This window comes from Lepidochelys olivacea, assembly GCF_965140295.1.
Source record: "Lepidochelys olivacea isolate rLepOli2 genome assembly, chromosome: 4".
Lineage (NCBI taxonomy): Eukaryota > Metazoa > Chordata > Testudines > Cheloniidae > Lepidochelys > Lepidochelys olivacea.
In genome coordinates, this window is record NC_140414.1 from 30,057,579 (window position 1) to 30,080,842 (window position 23,264).

Sequence of the window (23,264 nt, forward strand, 5' to 3'; positions counted from 1 at the left end):
GCTCGACTGCAGACTTTGGTGCCGGCTCCAGAAATGTCCGGATCCTGCGCACATACTAGGCAAGCCAGATGGCTCTTTACACTGATTGATACTGCTCCACCTTTACATCTGGAATGTCTGTTCTCTTTTTCAGGGTCTGAATCCAGTAGGGAGACATCTTCTGTGAGGTCGTGAGCATCCATTATTTCAGGAAGGCATTCTATGACTCCCTTTTCCGTTCAGTGACTGAGCAAAGTCATGACCCAAGAACCAGAGGAAGCTATTACAGAAGCAAAACATCAAACCCATATGCATAGATAGATGTCCTGTCCCGATGAGGCCATAGTATCTGAATCATTTCCCCCTCATTCCAAATGTTCACGAGACTTTTCAGGAGCTCATGTGTAAGGTGGCTTTTGCTCTGGGTATTCAAGCTGAGGTGGTTTAGGAAATTTTCATAAACTTACTGATATCTTGCATTCTGCTGTATTAAGGAAGAGTGTCTCTATCTATTAATTACACTTTAGCAGATACTGCCAAACTTCTCAGGTAGACCCCAGCCACTTTGACTCCCGCAGTACAGTAACTCCTTGCTTAACATTGTAGTTATGTTCCTGAAAAATGCGACTTTAAGCGAATCCAACTATAGTTTTTTGTCTGGTGAAAAAAATTTCCCTGGTACCTAACCCCCCCCTTATTTACACTAATTCTTATGGGGAAATTGGATTCGCTTTATATATATATATATATATATATATATATATATATATATATATAAATGCAAGATATTAGTAAGTTTATGAAAATTTCCTGAACCACCTCGGCTTGAATACCCAGAGCAAAAGCCACCTTACACATGAGCTCCTGAAAAGTCTCATGAACATTTGGAATGAGGGGGAAATGATTATACAACACACACACACACACACACACACACAGTATAAGTTTTAAACAAACAATTTAATACTGTACACAGCAATGATGATTGTGAAGCTTGGTTGAGGTGGTGAAATTAGAGGGAGGAAGAGGGTGGAATATTTCCCAGGGAATGTCTTACTGCTAAATGACGAATTAGCGTTCGTTCGGCTGAGCCCTCAAGGGTTAACATGTTGTTGCTAATGTAGCTTCACGCGCTACAAGGCAGCACGAATGGAGGGAGGGGAGTCAGCATGGCAGACAGAAACACACACCGTGTGGGGAGGCAGAGGAGGGGAGAGAGATGTGCATTGCCCCTTTAAGTATGCTGACCCAATTCTAAGTACATTGCCTTTAAAAAAAAAAAAATCAGGAAGTTGAGACAGCAGCTGTGACCAACAAGCTCTTTCCATCCTCAGCTCTGTCCTGTCCCAACCCTGCTCTATATGGAGAACGGGTAAGTCAGGGGCCAGAGTAGGCGGGAGGGGGACACCCTGACATGAGTCGTCCTCCTTCCTCCCTCCCTCCACTGCACAGCGAGCAGGAGGCTCCGGGGAGGAGCTTCAAGACAGAGGGTAGGAGCAGCACCTGGCTGTTGGGAGAGGGACAGCTGAACTGCTGGCAATTGCTAGCCTTCTGGGTGGTTGCTGCCCTGGGAACTTAGGGGAGCGGGGAGCTGATAGGGGGTTTGCCCGATCCATGCTGGTTCCAAGCCCCCACCAGCTAGCTGCCAACTGGCTGCTCTTCCTGCAAGCAATGGACAAAACAGGTGGCTGCCAAACAAAGTTATAAGGGAGCATTGCACAACTTTAAATGAGCATGTTCCCTAATTGATCAGCAACAAAACAACGTTAACCGGGATGTCTTTAAGTGAAGAGTTACTGTAAAGAGAACAGACCAATGGTATAGTGTACCCTCCAAGGGATTTGAACAATTTTTCTCATAATCTGTAGTAGGCTGGCTGGTTGTCACCACAGCCAGTGAAAGATTTTGCCAAGGCCTATTCAAATTCATCCCCAAGGATAAAGAGCCCAAGAGAATTAGACTTCTTAGGAAGGTCAACTCAACATCCAACCTTCAAATGCACATAGGAAACTACTAGATATTGCCTAAAAATAACTTCATTAATTTGGACTCCGTGGCAAGAATTATTGACAAACTCCCTGAGGATAAGAGGGATGATTTCAATTCCACAATTAGAGGGTTAATGGTGCATAGGCGTCTCTGCAGGTGGCACGTGACATGACAGACATAATGTCTAAATCTATGGCAACAGCAATTTATATGTGCAAATCCTTGGGGCTCCAGGCATCAGGGATTGCTAGGGAGGTACAAGCGACTATTGAGGATTTACTTTTTCAAGGGGTGCAACTTCTTCATTGATAAAACTGATGCACTATTGCACGCTTACGGACTCTTTGTTCACCTGGAGTCTGTTTGAGTTTTGCTTTATTAATAAGGTAATTGTTGATTAGATGCAAGAAATATTATGAAGAAAAACTTGGAATGTATTTGAAACATTCTGTTCCTTTTGTATACAAAATAGCTGTTGAGTGATATCATGTAACTTTTCTGTATTCATGGAACACTGTCATCTTAGTATTTTGAACAGGCTATTTTTATAACACCCAACTGGTGGTCCTGAGAGAGACAATTTTTTTTCTTTGCCATCCTGTTTGCTTTGCACATTTCACAGCACTTTGTGGTCAGTTTCGCTGTTTCTCATATATAGAGCCCTGCAAATCTGCGGATATCTGCTTCATATGCGCGGACCATTTTTGCGGATGGTGAATCAGATGCAGATACAACCATGCAGAGCTCTACTCACCAGCGGTGCCTGGCCATGGAATCTGGCTCAGACAGCCCTGGGGGTGTGGCGTGCTCAGGACTAATGGCCAGCAGCCAGTAGCTCGGACTGGGCAGCAGATTGGAGTTGAGGCTGTCCAGCACCCACTTGCCACGCTGCTTTCTGTCCAGCAGCTTGGACTCCTTGGGCGGTTTCAGCATCCCCACCATGGCCCAGCCTGGCAGCACTGGCCGTACTCCCAGTCTTGGACCTGCCCCTCCAGTTCCTGTATAGCAAATTGTTAAATTTTATGCAGTATTTGATTCCACCCTCTTAACGTTAATAAAGATGAAAAGTATAGTTCAAAGGGAATTGGTTTTTAAATTTGTCACCATATTAGAATAGAATGTTTGATTGCTTCTGCTCCCAGATGCTTAACATCTGCTGTAAAAATCCTATTAATTCTATATTGCCTAAAATAATTGGTTCCTATGCTGTTTTGTATTACAAGGATGGGTGTGTTTACACAAATTCTCACATTTGTTAAATCTGATATTTCTCAAAGTTCACATAATTGGTAGCTTCTGTAATGTTGATTTGAATGATTCTGCTGTTTCAGGATGAATTTCTAATTGATGTAATTTTCAATTCTGCTTTTTTTTTATTTTTAAAGCTGCATCCCGAAAAAGGAAACTAAACCAATCACCCACAAACAATTCTGAAGACAGTGGTGACCAAATTTCAAAAAAGCAAAAAACGAATTCTGTAAGTGTAATCCTTTCTGTCTTACAACCACAAAATAAATTGATCCCTGGTGGCTTTGGGAACATCAGGAGCTTCCTGAATTAGTGCCTTATCTCAGGAAATCACACCTCTCATCATTGGAGTTAATAGCTTTGCTTCCCTGTCTCTGACAACACTCCTGACTTAATTTTTTCGTTATTTCTTGATCCCTTTTATTTTCTTGAGATTATATGCTTCATTATTCTATGTGTATTGAATTATATCCGAGTGCCAACTGCAGTCTTGTCATGGGAAAAAGGGAACTACAATTAAGGACATGGTCCTGTGATGTGCTCGACACCATCAGTTCCCATAAAAGTCGGTGGAAGCTGTTGGGTGTGCAGAGTCCAGCCGCATCAGATCCTAAGTTAAGCATCAAGAAATTGCTTAAGTTTTTCTGTATAATTTCTCTGAGGAAGGACAGTGATATATATAAAATAAAATGGCAATTTAGTTGTGTTGTGGGGAAATGTTTACAAGGAACTTAGAACAGTTGGGTAATTTTGGGTAATGTTGATAACCTTAGCTAGTAAAGAGGAGCTGTATTCTGAAGGTGACCCATTCAGTCTTTTATCTGATATATTTGATGTACAGTTCTACAATCCCATCTTCAGGCCAAACCCTGGAAAAGAACACGGTATCATGGCAAAAGGATGACATTAGACTATTGTATAGCAAGGATAGGAATTCTTTTGTTAAAAGTAAAGTTGGGTGGAGAAAGGCAATTACATTTCAGAGGATTTTGTTACAGTAAATTCTGCTTAATAGCAATCTTGATTATTACCAATTTCTAATGGCAACATATTGCCAGCGATTACATCCACACCTATCATCATCAATGTTAATGAGATTCAAATATTAACAAGAGGCATGCTGCTTACTAACAGTTCTTTAGAGGAGAGGTCCTACCTGTAATCAGATTCCTGGCTCTGAGCATGCACAGCTGAGCACGTATGTATTCGCCATGGCTTCCAAATTTCTCAACCTATTTCTCATCAGTAAATTCGGGTTCTATAGGCCCTGTGTGAGCCTGGTGCTAAGCAAATCTGAGTAGCTGAGAAGTTAGTTGTCTCAAAGTTGGTTGTTTCATGCATTCTGAAGAACAGCCGTAACATTTTACAGGAGCATGGGAGCAGCACAAAGAGGCCGCAAGCATCAAGGCAATGGAAAGGAGACTGATGCTGGTGAAGCCCTGGGGCTCTGGTTTCAGCATAAGCTTGGCCAAGATGCTCGACTCTGGGCTGATGTTGAAACAGAAAGCGAGTCAGCTGGCAGCAGAGCAGTGAAAGGAGTTCAACCCTGCGGATCGCTGGTTCTGTCGGTGGAAAGCCCAGCACAATGTCATTCAACATAAGGAACTTGGCAAGAATCAAGATGCTGATCTGGTGGCTAATGAATGGAGGGTGGATGCCTTACCTAGCATTCGAGAGGAGTTCCAGCCTCATGATATTTTCAGTGCTGATGAGACTAGTCTCCTCTACTGAGGCTTTCCTGAAAGAGGCCTGCTTGGTATGCTTAAAGAAGGGCTTGCAGGAAGGAAAAAAGCTACGGACCTCATCACGGTGCTGTGTTGTGCAAACATGGATGGGACAGAGAAAGGGGTCTCTTAGGTGATTGGAAAGAGCAAGTGCCCTCGTTGTTTCCTTAAGGACCACTTAAAGGTGCCCGTGATCTACAGAAGTTCAGCCAATGCCTGGATGACAAGTGTGTTGTTTGAAGAGTGCTTAGAGAACTGGAACAGGGAGTTGCGACTACAGGACTGCTGTGTCTGCCTGTTGATAATTGCCCAGCTCATTCAATTAATGTAGAGCTATCACACATGTTAAAATTTTTGCCTCTGAACACAGGCTCCATCATGCAGCCGATGGAGATCGGGGTCATTAAAAACTTCAAAGGTCACTGCCATGCTTGTCTTAATGCACACATCATGGCCTCTTTCTATGCTGACCCGCATCTATGAGTAGTGGATGTTACCAAAAAAATAACTCTGATGCACTTCATCTCGCTAAGGAGTCATGGGCTCCTGTTCTCCTGAAGACTATTCAAAACTGCTTCAGAAAGGGAGGGTTTGTATGAACAACAGAAAATGCTGGCTTGGTGGACATTAATGTGCTGGCCGATGTTTCAGTTCCTGACGGTCTAACAGCAAAGGAATTTGAGGCCATTGTTGAGTTTGACAGTCATTTGGAGATGGAAGGTGAGTTCACTGACGCTAAATGTAGAGATGGTAGAGGTTGTCAGGTGCCTACAGGCTGAGGCACAAGTGGACAGTGGATGGGACGACGAACCTGCGGAGCCTTCACTTATACAACAGCTACAGGCAGTGGATGTTTTCTGCAGAATATGCCAGAATCATGGCTTTGAGAGTGGTTACGAGGCTGCACGCAAAATTGAGAAGGATTTACGATTGGAGGTGGCAGACTGTGTGAAGAAGATAACACTGGACAAATGGTGTTCTTAAAGTTTTTTGTATATGAAATACAGTAACATTTTGTGCTGCTTTACTCTGTGACACACATGAGGAACACTGTAAGCTGAACTGCACTGTATTTACAGTTAGACACACATAGTAAGTTTTCTTGGGTGCTTTTTAAATGCTTGTCATGATAGAACTGTGTGCCACTGTAGTCTTTGTGACCTATGGCAACCTAAGATTTCCTACATCTGCTCTAAGCATTGTGGTACACTATACAATATATCCATTTCTGTATGTCACCTTTGATTTTCTTCTTCAGAACATTGTATCAAACTGAAAGTTAATAAACAATTCATTGTACAATGCATCATTGTTTTACACTCATGTCTATGTATCCCCCTGAAAATAGTACCTTCTGCTTATTGGCAACTTCTGGAAAACAGCAACTTTTCTCTTGGAACTGAGAGGTTGCTGATAAGCGGAATCTACTGAATTTAGAAATCTGGTTTAGTTCTGATTTGGAGGGAAAAAAAACAAAACCTTTTTTTTTTTTTTTTTTTTCCCCTTCCCCAAAAGGGAATGGAGCTAGACTGCCCTGGAACCATGGACTTTGGGAGCCCAAGCTGGCAAGGAGCTAGCAAGCTTGGGAGATGGGACTCCGGGGTTCCAGGCTCCTGCATTGCTATTAGCCTGCCAGGTGGGCTGCTGGGGAGCCATGAGCCTGGAAGGTCCAGGCTGCTGAGGAGCTGGGCTGATGAGCTGGCAGGAGATAGGGCAGGCTTCCAAAGGAAACCCGGTAGCTGGGTTTTGAAACCTGCCTGGTGGGCAGTGTTCTGTTAGAATCTTCAAATTAAATAATCTCTACGAAACATTTTGATTTCAATAAATCAAATTCCGCCAAAAAAATTGTCTGAATTTTTCTAACCAGTTTCACAAAAAGCCTTCATAAAATATTTGTGTTCAACCTAAATGAACAGAGGTGAGAGAATTACAAATTAAGGGCTACCACTTACCTTGGTTTGCTAATTAGTGACTAGAAACTAGACGCAGTACCTGGACTTGCTAAGTGTTCATTTTAAATGTTACTGTAGTTTTTAACCTGGGACCCATGTGCTCCATAGGCAGGAGTGCTAGCAGGTGAGCTGACAACTACTGTTGGGCAATTCAGTAGCTTCTAGCATCATGCAGCTAAACATCTGAGAGGTCTTCATGAACATTAACTAAGCCTCATAACACCTCTGACACATAGGTAAGTAGTAGTATAACCATTTTACAGATGAGAGAGAGAAGTAAGGTGATTTGCCTGTATGTCTGGTGATTCATCAGTACGTGCGTACCACTGCTAATATTGCTAGGCAGCTGCATTGTGAGCTTGATCATGACCTTCACCTCAGGTGAAAGGGGAGTTGGTCTATCACGAGCTCTGTCCCTGGCCTCTGCTGAGAAGGGATTGCACGTTGGCCTGACTGATGTGGTGAGTTTTAAAGAAGCTTCCCTATTGTGCTTATGTGATCTAAAAATATGCTTAAGCACATGATTCCCAGAGCTGGCTAGAAAATGCTGCTGGCCTTCATCCACTTGGTCACTTATCATTGGTGGCTCACGTGAAGTTATCTGGATGGTAGAGAGATCTGGTTATTCTTTTTGTAGGCCCTACCGCACCCCATATTTGGAGTCGTTGTGTGGTGTCCCCCACTTGCTGATGTAGAAGTAACCTAATGTCCTACATCCTTCCCTGAGCTGAGCCCTTTTTGACCTTGACACTGAAGTCATCAAGACTTGCTGTTGGTGTGGATGTTGAAATGACCTGGAACCATAATTCTTTAGTTTTTGTTCAGTACCTCATGGTGTCACCAATGGACTGGGACTTTTGCTGGCTTCACTCCTGCTGTTTGACATGCTCTGGATCTTATCTTTGGGCTGGGCTGGGAGATAGAAGGTGTGAAGATCAGATCACAACTTCATCTAGACCAAAGAATAAATGGTCAGTTTTCAGAATGAAGAGCGGTAAATAGTGGTGTCCCCTAGGGGTCTGTACTGCGATCAGTGCTGTTCAACATACTCATAAATGATCTGGAAAAAATGGGTACACGGTGAGGTGGCAAAATTTGCAGATGATACAAAACTACTCAAGATAGTTAAGTCCCAGGCGAACTGCAAAGAGCTACAAAAGGATCTCTCAAAACTGGGTGACTGGGCAACAAAATGGCAGATGAAATTCAATGTTGATAAATGCAAAGTAATGCACATTGGAAAACATAATCCCAACTTTACATATTAAATGATGGGGTCTAAATTAGCCAATGCCACTCAGTAAAGACATCTTGGAATCATTGTGGCTAGTTCTCTGAAAACATCCACTCAATGAGTAGCGGCAGGTAAAAGGGCAAACAGAATTTTGGGAATCATTAGGAAAGAGATTAATAAGACAGAAAATATCACTTTGCTTCTATATAAATGCATGATATGACCGCATCTTGAATACTGGGTGCAGATGTGATCACCCCATCTCAAAAAAGATATATTGGAATTGGAAAAGATACAGAAAAGGGCAACAAAAATCATTAGGGGTCTGGAACAGCTTCCGTGTGAGGAAAGATTAAGAAGACTGGGATTTTCAGCTTGGAAAAGAGACCACTAAGAGGGAATATGATAAAGGTTTATAAAATCATGACTGGTGTGGAAAAATTGACTAAGGAAGTGTTATTTACTCCTTCACATAACACAAGAACTAGAGGGTCACCCAATGAATTTAATAGGCAGCAGGTTTAAAACAAGCAAAAGGAAATATTTTTTCACACAATGCACAGTCAACTTGTGGAAGGAACTCTTTGCCAGAGGATGTTGTGAAGGCCAAAACTATAACAGGGTTCAAAAAAGAAGTAGATCAGTTGATAGAGGATAGGTCCATCAATGGCTACTAGCCAGGATAGGCAGGGATGGTGTCCTGAGCTTCTGTTTGCCAGAAACTGGTAATGGGAGACAAGGGATGGATCACTTGATGATTACCTGTTCTGCTCATTCCCTCTGAGGCATCTGGCATTGGCCACTGTCAGAAGACAGGATACTGGGTTGGATAGACTATTGGTCTGACCCAGTATGGCCATTCTTATGTTGATTTTTTTTTATGTTGTTATCATTAGTGAGTCCATAACAGAACTGTGAGTGGAATCTGGAAATCCTGGCTCCTATTTGTGAGCTTTAATTGCTAGGCCACATTCCCTGTTTCCTGTAAACCAGTAGGAGCTATAATTATACTAGACTCTGTGTTGGACATCTTTTGTCAGGAAATCTTTTATAAGGGTTTCGTATAATTGTGTTGTGCCTTAATATGATATTCCATTTCCTGAGATTTTACATTTGCCAAAATTCTGACACAAGGTTGAACTTTATAATGGCTTTAAAGGGCCATTTTTTAACGTGCAAAATTCCATTGTTAACAATGTGGGTTGCATAAAATCTCTCACTTGAGTAATTGGCTGTTTCAGTTGTTTTAACCATGTCTGCCTTCCCTTTCCCTCTCTACAAGAAGAGTTGTCAAGACTGAATTATTTTCTCCAAAATGTCATGTTAAAAAAAAAAAAAAAAAAAAGCAACTTGATTGAGCACTGTTGGTTAAAGAATCATATAGATCATATAAAACCACTCTTTTTTTTTTTTTTTTTTTAAAGAGGAACTGAAATGATTTTAAGTTGGCCAAGATCCGTTTGTTGTAATTTGGTAAAGAACCTAAAATTTTTGATGTCTTTTATTTCTTATTGAATTCAGACTTTTTCCTCTTTCAGTACTCTAAGAATTTTCTATACCATTCTTGGAGAGTTTTGTCTAATTTTGAACACAGTTATAAATGAAGAAAACAGTATTAGTCACTTATTTCTGTCTGCACAGCTCAGATATTTCTGCACATTGTTTTTATCATTCAAAGGGTGACTATTTAAAAGGTAAGCAAAGTTAGGCATGTTCTTACATTTTTGTTTGAGTAGTAGTATTATGATGCATTAAGTGAAATGATCTCTAAAATTGCTACATCTTTTCTGAACCGTAGCTAGAAGGGGCAGAATCTCAAAAAGAATGGGAAAAGCAAGAAGTTCTTGTAAAGAAACTGCAAAATAAATTTCCCAGTTTGGATAAAGAGGTAAGCTATCGTGTGTCTTTTGGGGACAAACCTACTGTTTTATATAAGTATATAAAAATGTAATAAGTGCACAGGACCAGATTTTAAGCCCCATTCTACCCGCTTAACCACTTACCTGGCTAAGGGGAATTTCTAGGTGGCATGGAGCCAGCCAACTGACCCGAGCACAAGTAATGTTTCTAGGGAAAGGGTTCATGGCAGGAACACTTTTCTGCTGCTTCTGTTGGTCTCTTGAGACTGTAGGCAATTGGACATATTTTAGAATATGTAAATCCTGTTGGCCCACCCTCTGGTCGTGCACTACGCATGGGTTGGCCAGACCAGAGAGTCTGACTCACAGTATGAATGTATGTGAAAATTATTCAGGTATACTACATTATTTTATCATTAAAATATTCATGTTGTTTTTAGAATTCAACTTTTTTTTTTAAACTGGAGTAGGCTTATCTGTATAGATAATTACATGGGATACGTGGTTTTTAGAGGAAGAATGATTAGAAACATGGTTGTATAAAGAGCTGAAGTAGATCAGCAGTCAAGTAGAGAATTCAGTCAGCTTTTAGTGGTTTTATATTTTAAATGTGGAAGATCAAGTATACTATCTATTAGGAAGATGGTAAGTTGATGTTGTGCAGTATTCTGAAGTTTGTGTACAGCGTTTCCTTGTGTTTTCATCGAGAATACTGTTAATTCTAATTAGAAGACCTGTTGCATCATAGGGCGATAACTGAAGTTAGGAACAGTTTTAAAAAAATAGGTGCTTATTTACAATATATTTTGTATGCATCGTGCATCCTGTGCATAAACGAATGGATTAATCAAAGGTTTTATCCCATACTTGTTTTGAGAAGTGTTGCTCTTGTTCTTAATTGTTAAAAGAATATATTTTTTGCATAATGGTGAGATAATAAATGTTGTTTTAATAGGAACTGAAAGATGTACTTCAAGAACATAACTGGGTGTTTCATGAAGCACTGGAGTCTTTAAAAGTATTTGCAGAAGACCAACAGGGTAAATAAAGACAGATTTACAGTCTACTTTATTCTGTAATAAAATAACAGATGTCAGAAGTGTACATCTCCCCAATGTCTAAATAAGACAGTCCTGACAGTGATTAAGATAATATCTTAAAAGTTGCAGTGATGAGCAAAAACAGTTTTAAGGGGGGTGAAAGAGAGGAAAAGAACGTAAAAGAAAGTTTATATGTTGAATTTGCATCCTATTTTTATGGAGTTGCATGCCTTTTTATGTGGAAATTAGGGCAAGTATATTGGTTTGTCAAGTGCAAAGCATAACTCCCTATTCGTTTATATGAAAACATGTTTGTGATAAAACGTCAAACATGATTCTCTTTGAATTGAGTAGTTCAAAAAGTACTAATTTCAAGGCAATAAGTCTATCCTGTTTAAGAAGTCTTTTAGCACAGAAGTAATATTGAGACTGTATTTAGGGTGAAATAATGCGAACAATATTCTTAAAAGTCCAGTGAAATACCGGTACATGAGATTTGATAGAAATAGGCATTATATCACTGACAAATCTGCAGACGATTACAAAGGAAATATCCCATATTTAATGTGAGCAGATATCTTAATTCTTTCATATTGCAGTAGTGCCAGAAAGCACCAGTCAAACTCAGGAACCGCAGTGTGCTTGCTACAGTTCAAAAGTAGAGACTATTCCTGATCCGAAGAACTTACAAAATGAAATATCATTTCAGTTGTGTTCCCATTAGAATATGTATGTCACAAATACATAAACAAATGTATCTTTTTTTAAATCAAGTCCATTGGTGATGTGATTAAAATCTCCAAATTGAGTTTCTTTAAAAGGCAAGGCCGAGCTACAGAAACAAGACTTCACACATGCAAAAGGCTATTTTACACAGGTCTTTTATTACTCTAGTTCTCATAGAATCATAGGACTGGAAGGGACCTCCAGGGGTCATCTTGCCCAGTCCTCTGCACTCTTGGCAGGACTATTATTTAGACCAATCCTGACAGGTGTTTGTCTAACCTGCTCTTAAAAATCTCCAATGATGGAGATTCCACAACCTCCCTAGGCAATTTCTATAATTTTCTCTGTTTAAGACTTTTTATGTTTTCATGTTTCATTGTTGGCAGAATATGTTGGTAAAATATGAGGGAAAAATACAGAATCAAAATTATAGATTAGGATCATATTATGTTTATTATGCGCAGCTGTGCACTTGCTTCCAGGAAGAGTGGTGAGAATTTATTCCCAGAATTACAGAGGCTGTGTCTTCGGGTGTATCAACACAACAAAATAGTTTGTTTGTTTAGATAGTATATGATGGGCTGTTGGATCGCTATAGGCTGATAGGTGGATAAATGTGCTGTATATATTATGGAAACAACCTATAATAGGTTTGTGCATGAATGTAATAACTTGTACTTAAGTGTGCTTCTCGAAGAATCATTGGGACAGGATAGTGCTTTTTACGTGATCTCTTGCATGGAGATGAAGATATCAGTGTTGAAAGGTAGCTGCTCATTGCCTTTCCTTAGTAGGAAAAAGAGCTGCTTAGGATTTATCAACCTAAAGCATAGGTAGACAGGAGAATAGACATTCCAGTATTAATAGTATTAAAGTATATTTTTAAATTGAGGGGTCAAAAGGATACACCTTGACTGTTTTTTGCCTAGAAAGGACTAATAATTTATTTTAACAAAAAAAATGAGTTATTTTCTTTGAAAACATGATTAGGGTTATAAAAAATCAGAAGTTCATTACTGAACCAAAAACATTTTGTTTTAAAAAGCTCTAGTTGCTCAAGTTACTTAACGTTTGCATGTTTTTGGTGTCCCGCCCGAAATGCTGCTGTGAGATGTACTAAAGAGAGACTAGGTTTATGCTTTTTTTGTGGTGAAAGCATGTGTTAAATCAGGCTTGTTTGCTTAATCTATCATCATCATTTTTTTTTCCGGGGGGCAGGGGAAAACTGTTACATTAAAATCAAACTTTTGAGTCAGACTCCTTCGAGTATGAAAGGTTGCTTTATACATATTACAATTTTGACCATTTTTGCCTTGATGCAGTTAATTAAATCATTGCGTGACTGGCAGTGTAACTTAAGTCCTACTAATATAGATACTCTGAATTTATATTAATGATAGTTAACAAGTTGAAATTACTTGACTTTTAATTAGAATTGTATGAAGTGTTTTGATCTTATGGTTTAAGTCTTTTCATTGTGATTCCAATTACTTGATGATTTTGTATTTGCTGTGGTAGTTACCACATCTTTCTAAATATACAGGGAAAGGTTCCAAAGGCAGATTGAGTTAAGTTTTACAGTTAGTAAACTGAAATTTGTTCCGTTCTATATCTAAAGCAGAGGAGAGTGCTGGCATTTACATGAGCCTTTATTTTGAAAAGCAGCAGTTCTTTTGAAGATTTTTTGCTCTTGAACAATGCATCTTATTTGTCATTTACTTTTTTACATTACATACACAGATGTGCAATGTCCTTCCAAAAGTGAAGTTTCTAGTTGGAACGAAGTCTCCACAAATAGCAAAAAGCACTATAATAATGACACTAAAGTGAAGGTGAAACAGAAATCTTCTGCAAAAGCTCAGAATGGCTTTAGGAAAAAAGATAAAGGCAAAAAAGGGGTTTGGAGGACTAAGAGAGAAACAGAAGATTCAGAATACGAGTCAGCTTCAGAAGGTGGTAGCTCCCTTGATGAGGACTACAGCAGTGGTGATGAAGTGATGGAGGATGGTTACAAAACTAAAATACTTAGCTTCCTGCAAGATGCTTCACTTGGTGAACTCACTTTAATTCCTCAGTGTTCTCAGAAAAAGGCTCAGAAGATAACGGAGCACCGGCCCTTTAATAGTTGGGAAGCTCTGGTAAGTCTGCATTCTTTTTTTAATATTACTACTGTGTTTATAGTCAAGGTATCTTCAGTCTAGGGAGGCATAGATGGGTGTCCTTATCCTGATTAGGCTAAAACACTATATACATTTTAAGCCAATAGCATTTCAAATAGTGTCATATGACCTAATTTTGAATGAATAAAGGGGCGATTTTCCTGAAAAACCCAAGCTGATTGGCTGGCAATACTGTCACTCATTCTTTAGCATAGAAACTTGGTTCATTTCACTGCAGAAGAAGAAATTAGAGCTTTCATTTAGGAAGGAGTTGTTTGCTCGCCTGTTCTGATCTGTTTTAGCTGAAAAACCATGCAGAAGGCAAGAATGTAGCAGAACTTACACTGCAGCTACTTTGAGCAGCAGCAACTTCCAAGGTAGCTCCATGATTGAAGATGTTAGCATGGATATTTTAAGCTTCACCATAGGAGAAGCAAATGTTTTGTTCTGTTTTTCTTTTAATATTGCAACTCAGTCACTAGCATGGTTTTGCTGGCTAAGCAGTGCGGCCATTTTAAGGATTGTAGCAGTCAGCTGTATTTTTAATCAAAAAGGTAAAAAGCATCAGGAAACCTAAAAGACATACTGTCACTGAATGGGAAAATATCAGTCACTGGTAAGTACGCGACGTACTGTCACTTCCTAGGTTTTATTTATTTTCAAATGTGTTCCATAATGTGTGTGTTTGTTTAGAGTTTTGTGTGTTTCAACAAAGTGAAAGACATCAGACCTGATCTGTGCAGCATTGTGATAGGAAATTCGAAGCACTCAGGCAGGAAACGTTGTGGATTTCAAAAGTTTTTCTTAATCTACTGTGTGATGGCACTGGTTTTTGGAGCAAATATGTTTACAGGCCCTTTTAAAGATAACTGATATAGTTTTTTCATCAGTATGTGTTTAAAAAAAAAGTCTATTGTGTGCATGTTTTTGAGAGTTGTTTTTTAAAAAAGGTATCTTTTTATACTTAAAGAGGAAGACATTGTAATACAATGTAACCTTGCACTATTTTTTGTGCAAATATTTCACACCATAAAAGTGTGAGATCTGGATCAGATATTTCAGAAAATTACATTAATAATCACATAAGTCATAAAGTATTCAAAAAATATAGAAGTACAGCTTCACAAATATGCTGCAAAAGAAATTCGTTTTGCCTGAAGCCTTTGGCTTCTTAAAGAACATCTGTCATAATTCTGTTCCTTTCCGAACTTGTTGGGCTTTGCCTGAGCTGATTCTTTGGAAAAGTATTTGCTGAAGGGCTGCCTTCTCCCTCTCTATTTGCTAAAATATTTAAACAGAATCAAGTTGTATGGGCTTGTTTGATTGAATTCAAAATATTTCTTTCATATAGATTGCCTTTGTCAGCACTCACATGTTTCTATAGTTGCTGTAACCATATGTCCAAAATGTAACGAAGATATAGCAAACTAGTTTTTAGCAGATGTTTAATAGGGATATAGTTTTAATTGTTTTTTAAAAAATCCAGTATTCAGCAACCCAATACTTTCCCTACTAATAAATTGGAATAATATAACAATTTGGATATTTCTTTTTTTATTAAAAATTTAAAACTAAGCCCACTCTCCAAGATCTTTTTCTCCAAATTTTTTCACATGTAAAATACATGGTAGACTATTACAAATTATCTTGGCTTGTACAGTATTAGAAAAAAAAACTTGTAAACCAAAAATGATAAGGTTAAGGGCTAGCAGTGTATTACAATAGATATCCAGAAACTGTAGTAAAAGCTTCATAAATGCATAATATAGGAAGGCTTGCATTTCAGTTACCAAGAGTACTGCTGTATTAGAGATAGGTGGAAAAGTTAATTTTCTGAGAGTTGAATTGAAGGTCTTATTCTATGAAAAATCAAGTCTCAGCTCTAAAGAATGCTTTTTTCTGTTCTGAAAAATCAACATCTTAATTGCATTGTACTGGACAATAATCTTTAAATGTAGTATATCAAGGAAATGCAGATTGTTGTAACTATTAGGAATATTTTGAAGTTACTTAAAATTGAATCTTAATGGCTGAGGCAGATTATATAGCTATTTCTCCTGATGAAAAGTAGAAAGTATAAGGATATAATAGTGAAAAATGTGTTGGAATAAATAATTCTCGTTCATTAAAGGGGAGGTAGTTAAATATGTAAAGGAAAGTATAGGCAGTTGAATGGTAAATATGGTAACATTAAATATGTACAAAGAATATGGAGTAGAACCATAGAGAAGTGGCATTAAACCTAAAAAAGTTGGTGTCCCTGTTCATAAAAGCAAGGCTTTACTATGGTTGAAACATTTAAGTTGGCTCACGCTAATTTAATGACATCTACAAGGGTATAGTTACAGATTTTAAAAGAAAACCATCTAATAGTACTTTTGGGGTAATGTGGATCACTGTCAAGGTGGATTTCATTCAAATAGTCATTCTGCTAAGTTACAACTTGAATATTTCCTTGGTACTTTAATTAGGTACCTACTTTTATTTATGTAATTGATACTTTCACATTAAAGTCCTTGTGACTTTTTAAACTGTAGGAACATTCATGTTGTGAAAATACTGGCAAATATAATTTATTGGGATGAATGTTTTCTAATCAAGGAGTATGCATGTCTGGGTCACCTAGTTCTTAGCAAATATTTAAATTGTTGGTAAAGTTACTTTATTCTTCAGTTGTGGGAATTGCTGGATTTTTGTAGTTTGTATTCATCTTTTTCTCCTGTTGCAGATTTTTGAAGGTTCTATACATTATGATCAGAAATGTAGCTAACTGAAAACTTTCTCCCGATTCCTTTTTAATCTTCCAACAATATTGAATATACAGTTTGTTTCTAATTTGTTTTATTCAAACCCATGTTAGTGTGTGCTTCAGTTCAAGGCAGGGTGAAAGAAATGTGCATACAACTTATTGTAATATATTTTGCCAGTAATTCAGAAAGTTACAGCATTTTCTCTCCAAATTCAAGATTTTTTGAATATTGTCTTCCTGTTGTTCTGGTAGATTAGTGGCTTTTTATGGAAGGACAATGTGTATTTCTCTTAACAGTGTCCTTTATCTTAGTATGGCCATTTCAAAATGCAGCTGATTGAAATTTGGTTTAAGACCAAATGTTTTAAATAATCTGTGCAGTATCAAAATCTGTTCTGTATTTTGCTCCTTGTTTTAACAAATGCTTTTTGTCATTCTGCTTAGTTTTTTTCTAAATATCATTAACTATAATAGTGATCAATACAGACTGTGCTTTCATAGTCTTTCAATATGCTTTCAAAATCGTAACTGATCAAGTTGGTAGATGACACACAAATTAAGGAAGTGGTAGGTAATGAAGATGACGGGTCACTAACTAAGAGCAATCTGGATATTTCGGTAAACTGGGCACAAGCAAACTGTGTTGTAATACGGTTAAATGTCCACGTATCTATCTAGGGACAAAAAAGGGTAGGCCATACTTATAGAATGGGGGACTCTAGTCTGGGAAGCAGAGACTGAAAAAGATTTGGGGGTCATGTTAGGTCATTAGCTGAACCTGAGCTCCTATTGTGATACTGTGGCCAAAGGAGCTAATGCGATCCTGGGATGTGTAAACAGGAGAATTTTGAATAGCAGCAGAGAGGTTATTTCACCTCTAACTTTGGCACTTGTGTGACCATGGCTAGAATACTGTCCAGATCTGGTGCCCACAGTTCAAGAAAGATGTTGATAAATCTGAGAGCGTTCAGTGAAGAGCCACGAGAATGGATTTAGAAAACATGACTTAGAGTGACAGACTCCAAGAGCTCAATTTATTGAGTTTAACAAAGAGAAGGTTAAGGGGTGTCTTGATTATAGTCTGTAAGTACCTACATGGGACATAAATATTTTATCATGGGCTCTTCAGTGTATCAGAGAAAAGTATAATGTGATCCAATGACTGAAGTTGCAGCTAGATAGAATCAGACTGGAAATAAGGTTTAAATATTCAACTGACAGAGTAATTAACCATTGGAACAATTTATAAAGGTTTGTATTGAATTCTTCATGACTGACCATTTTTAGATCAAGATTGGATGTTGTTCTAAAAAGATCAGGTCTAGGAATTATTTTGGGGAAGTTCTATGGCTTGTGTGAGGTGAGACTAGATGGTTACAATGGTAGCTTCTGACCGAAGAATCTACCAGTCTGTGAATCTGTCTTTATAGAACATGAGAGCTGAAATGTGAAAGTTAATAACATTTTCTCAGATAATTCAAACTGCCAGTAAAATAAGGTTACTTGATCGCAGCCCACTATAGTAGGATCTCAGTGGAGGCAATGAATGAGATTCTGTGCTGTGTTTCTGACAGACACAACACAGAATTTTAGACCAAGGGTTGAGGTGGTTGGGGCTAAGGTGGCTTTAAGTATCCCTTGCACCCCATTTGAGCCTGCACTATTCTTTTGGCTGGAATAGCCCACATCATAACTGTGAGACAGCCCTGGAGACCCTGGTATTCTAAAACTTTCCACTGTAAACTGTTCAAGCAAATGAGCTGGTCAGAGCATTGAGTTATTTGAACAGAATTATGGTAGTACCCTGAGGCTGCCATATGGGTCACTTGACTGTGTACTTTGGGTCCTGCCCTGGCATGCCCCTCCCAGCCCTGCCTCTGACATATCATCCTCTGTGCTAGGTAGGGTTGACAACCCTCCAGGATTGGCCTGGAGTCTCTAGGATTTAAAGATAAATCTTTAATTAAAGATTATGTCATGTGATGAAATCTTTAGGAATACGTTCAACCAAAACTGGCAACCCTAGTGCTAGGGTTTGAAAAGGGGCCTTGGAAGGCCATCTTAAGATCTTCTTTGGTATCTGTGCAGTAGGAATTTCTCTGCAAGCAGAACTGAGCTTTTTAGGTATCCTTAACACTGCTGTTGCCCTTTTACCAGGCATAAAGGGGCCAGAGTAGGGATGACAATGTCATCCTATGGGGTTAGTCCATTGTGAACAACCTGTTCTGACATTTTTAGAATTAAGGACCATTTTAATTTGAAAGCCCGTCACTGCCATCTATGCGCTCGCTTTCAGCATGACTGTGGTAATTAGAAGAGGTGTTGAGTAGAACTTTTGAATGTGAACACTATTGTATATATTGGCCAAGAAAGATCTCAAGCTGCACATAAGTTTGTGTTCTCATTGGGTCCTATTGAAGTAAATGCTACAAAGGCCTTTGTTTTTGGAGGAAGTAAGGTATTCTAAAACTTTCCACTGTAAACTGTTCAAATAACTCAATGCTCTGACCAGCTCATTTGCTTGAACAGAAATTAGTGTATTTGGGAACTTCAGTTGCATAACAAGAATTTTCTGGAACCCTCAATAGTTTGAGTTCTTTTTAATGAACTTTCCCTTAACTCTATATTTAATATGTATGCCATATCTGTCATAACTTTCTGAAATCAGCCCTATGCAAAAGTTAAAATACAAATAGTCTTAATTTTTTACCCTAAAAGAATGGAAACTTGTTTAACCTCAAAAACATTCTCTCTTCACCCAAGCAACCTCTTGTTCTTATTGTTTTCATCTTTGTCTTGCCCAGTTCAAACCTAAACGCTCTTAGTATTTTTATCCTCTATTCTTAATTTAACATAGGTCCCAATCCCACAAGTACTGAGTTTTTAGTGTTTGCTACTATGAATATTTCCACTGAAAGTTATGTGACCACTGATGGTCTGAGCACTAAGCATAGAAGTACATATCTGCAGGATCTGGCACTATCTGGACAGGAGTCTGCAGTGTCATTGCACATCTGTGGCATTTAAATTAGAATTTTTGTTACTAATACAGATGAATTGGAAACTGTCACCATTCTCCAACAAGAATTTGCAGTAAGATGTATTTCTGATGGAAATTGTTGTCTGGGCTGGAATCACCTCTTTAGGTTACCCAGCATTTCTCATTAAGACGAGTGTTCAGGTGCTTATGCCTTGGCTGAACTTTAACTGTTTGGGCTAAAATTTTCATGCTGCATGTTTCTCTGAGGCTGAAATGTTTTGGAAAATTCCAAGAATGAGGCTAAAGAAAACTGCATTGTTTTGCCCATATTAAAAAATTCCAACAATCTTTTCTTTGAAACGCTCTACCGATCCTATGGTTTGAGAGATTTGAAATTTTGCATGGGGTGACTTTGTCTCAGGGATGTGCCTTTTGCACTCTCTGTGAAAATCTGCCCAAAGTTGCCCAAATTATAACAAAATATTGCAGTTTGCACATACTCAGTAGAGACTTATTTTAGCAGCTGAATTCACTGAACATTTTATCCTATTTGGGTACACTCCAGCCTGGTGCCGAACAGGCTTTCCCTCCCATTGCAATTCCGGGTTGCTGCAAGCCATGTCGAGTTTGGGTCTTGGTACCAGAACTGAGACCAGGGATACTGCCTCTCCTGAGCTCTAGTGTCCCCCTTGCTGGGCCCAGACGATGTGTGTGTGTGTGTGTGGAAGCTCCCTGGTTGGAATGCAGAGGAGACAAGAACTGGACCGGAGCTGGTACAGGATGGGGAGAATTGGGACTGGCAGCTAGGAAGGAAATGAAGTAGGGAGAACGGGTATCACATGGGGAGCAATGGGAGTCTGGGACTGAGAACCAGTGCAGTGGGAGAGGGAGCCAGATTGGATGAAGAGCCCTGGTGCGGGAAGAGAACTGAAACCAGCTGGGCAAAGAGAATGGCATGAGCAGCTGGAACGGGGACATACGGGATATGCCTACACGGCAATTAAAACCCACAGTTGGCGTAGCCTGAGTCAGCTGGAATGGCTTAGCAGCTGTTTAATTGTGATATAGGCAGCTGTTTGGGTTCACTAGAGTACACACCCCTGCAGAGCTTGAAATGGAGTCCAAGATTCCTGAGTCTCACCATTCCTCTGCTGTCAATAAATATCTGTGAAACCCACTGGCAAAGTGTTTCGTCCCATTCTAGTGCTGGTCCATATTGAGGATGACAACCTGCTACTTGCATCAGTTACCACTTCATCTCAAATAGCAGAGGTGACCAGTAGGCTCCCACATGATGGAATTTGTTTGCTTTTTAAGAAGAAAAACCTAGGGAGTTACCCTTTTGTGTGTGTGCAATATGGTAGTCTTCAATTTCATGATTACACAATCTCTGCCTCATTGAGAGCACAGGGTTAATTTACTCTGAAAACGACTCAGGGTTATGTAGCAATGGAGACTGTTTGTAGGGACCATGAATCAATGGTTGCAAAAGTTAGAACGGGGTGGGCAATTTCTCTGCCTGAGGGCCGCATCTGGGAATAGAAATTGTATGGCGGGCCATGAATGCTCACAAAATTGGGGTTGGGGTGCGGGAGAGATTGAGGGCTCTGGTTGCAGGTGAGGGCTCTGGGGTGGGGCTGTGGACGAGAGGTTTGGGGTGCAGGAGGGTGCTGCGGGCTGGGATCGAGGGGTTTGGAGAGCGGGAGTGGGGTCAGGGTTGGGGCCTGGGGAGGGGCTCGGGTGCAGGCTCCAAGCGGCACTTAGTTCAAGCAGCTCCCAGAAGCAGTGGGATGTTCCTTCTCTGGCTCCTTTGAGGCGGTGTGGCCAGGCGACTTTGCATGCTGCCCCATCTGTAGGCACCACCCCTGAAGCTCCTGTTGGAGCCCCGGAGGGGGCCATTGGAGCACGTAGGAGCCAGAGCGGGGCAATGCCACGGCTTCCGGGAGCCACGTGGTGCAGCCCCTGACCCAGCGCCCGGGCTGAAGCGCCAGAGCGGGTCCAAGCCCCAGACCCTGCTCCCCAGCAGGAGCTCGCAGTACAGATTAAAACGGCTCGCAGGCCGGATTCGGCACGCCGGCCATAGTTTGCCCACCCCTGAGTTAGAAGATGTGAAGTGAATGAGGCAGAGGATTGCAGGAAGAGAAATATGGTCTGATAGGTCTGTTGCCCTGGAGAACTGAATTCTCTCCTTGCTTCTCCTGCAGAGTTTCTGTGCAGTGCTAGTCAAATCACTTAAACTGACCTTTATGCAGGTGATCACTCATTTTGTGTTCCTCATTTTTCAGGTGCCTGATGTGAGATTGTGTGGTTTAATTTGCAAACACACCAAACACTAACACCTGCAGTTAAACTCAGTGGGAGCTGTACATTGAACTTATAAATTGCTATGTAATGTGAAAGACTGGCTTAAAAAAACAAGAGAAGCAATCTTAGATGTCTCAAATTGGGCACCCAGAGTGGATCCTTTTGACACTAATCTCTGTGCCTCAGTTCTCCCTCTGTGAAATGTGGATAGCATTCCTTCATCTGATAGCATTATGCACATATATTTATTGATGTTTCTGAAGCGCTTAAAAACTATAGTGATGAGTGCCCTGGAAAAGCCCATAGGAAATTAATAAATCGGTCTTTGAGAGTACGGCTTGAATAATGTTCCAGAAATAAGGGCCAAACATTGAACAATGAGGCAAAAACAGAATACTGAATAACTGTTCGTTAAGTTTCAGAGTAGCAGCCGAGTTAGTCTGTATTCGCAAAATGAAAAGGAGTACTTGTGGTGCCTTAGAGACTAACCAATTTATTTGAGCATAAATTTTTGTGAGCTGCAGCTCATTTCATTGGATGCCACAAGTACTCCTTTTGCTCATTAAGTGAGCATCATTCATCCTGTGCACTGAATAAGTCAGGGATCCTGTGGGAAAAAGTTATCTTTTTACTGATATATTTGTGATTAAAATCTCATCTCCTTAACTGACTGGAGGTACCAAAAGAAAACCCACCTGTCCCAACCCAAATCTCATTAGAAAAATGGAAGGGGCAAATGAAGAAAAGATAACAATAGGAACGGCACATACAGAAGAATTCACATTTGTTTATTGAAATGAACAAACAAAGTAAAATCTTAAACCTTCTTGCCAGAGTTATTTTTATCCAGCATTGAGGTAAAAATTGATGTAAGGTGTATCCAGGAAACTCGTTGCTTGGTGGTAGCTACTTGGTTATAGTATGCTCCTACTCCATATTTCACTGGACAGTGCTTCAAGAGTCCTATAAAAGCTGTTGAGTTGTGTCCATCGTCTGCGGGACTAAGAAGTCTGTAGCCTAAACAATGTGTCTTTTTGGGGCCGAATTTTAAAAAAATGCATGTATTATGGCCTACTTAACTGTGCACGCTTCTGAAAAATCCAGTCCTAAGTCTCTAGTGATCCCATGTGAACACGGAGCTAAGCACCTGAACTTCTGTGACACAGTAATATCGCTTTTTTTTTTTTCTTTTTTCCTGTAGATAATTCAGAATGGCAGATAAAATTCATCTTGTTGTAACTTGGAGATGAATGCTGATATGAAATAAAATATGTGGTTTTATAACAGATGGCTTCAATTCAGTGCATTTATTTATAGATAA

The 23,264-nt window shown here is 39.6% G+C and overlaps 1 protein-coding gene across 7 annotated transcripts in view; it reads left to right on the forward strand.

The window, feature by feature from the left end:
• The window catches only part of SMARCAD1 (SNF2 related chromatin remodeling ATPase with DExD box 1), a 77,926-nt gene that overhangs the window by 26,368 nt on the left and 28,294 nt on the right, over window positions 1–23,264 (forward strand). For 6 of the 7 annotated variants that reach the window (XM_084626031.1, XM_084626029.1, XM_084626028.1 and 3 more), the window contains 4 exons: window positions 3,354–3,445; window positions 9,925–10,014; window positions 10,941–11,025; window positions 13,492–13,889. In XM_084626031.1, the coding sequence (XP_084482157.1) occupies window positions 3,354–3,445; window positions 9,925–10,014; window positions 10,941–11,025; window positions 13,492–13,889 (665 nt within the window). Of the gene's footprint in view, window positions 1–3,353; window positions 3,446–9,924; window positions 10,015–10,940; window positions 11,026–13,491; window positions 13,890–14,178; window positions 14,527–23,264 lie in introns of those variants that run through there. The other variant, XM_084626034.1, reaches the window with a different exon arrangement.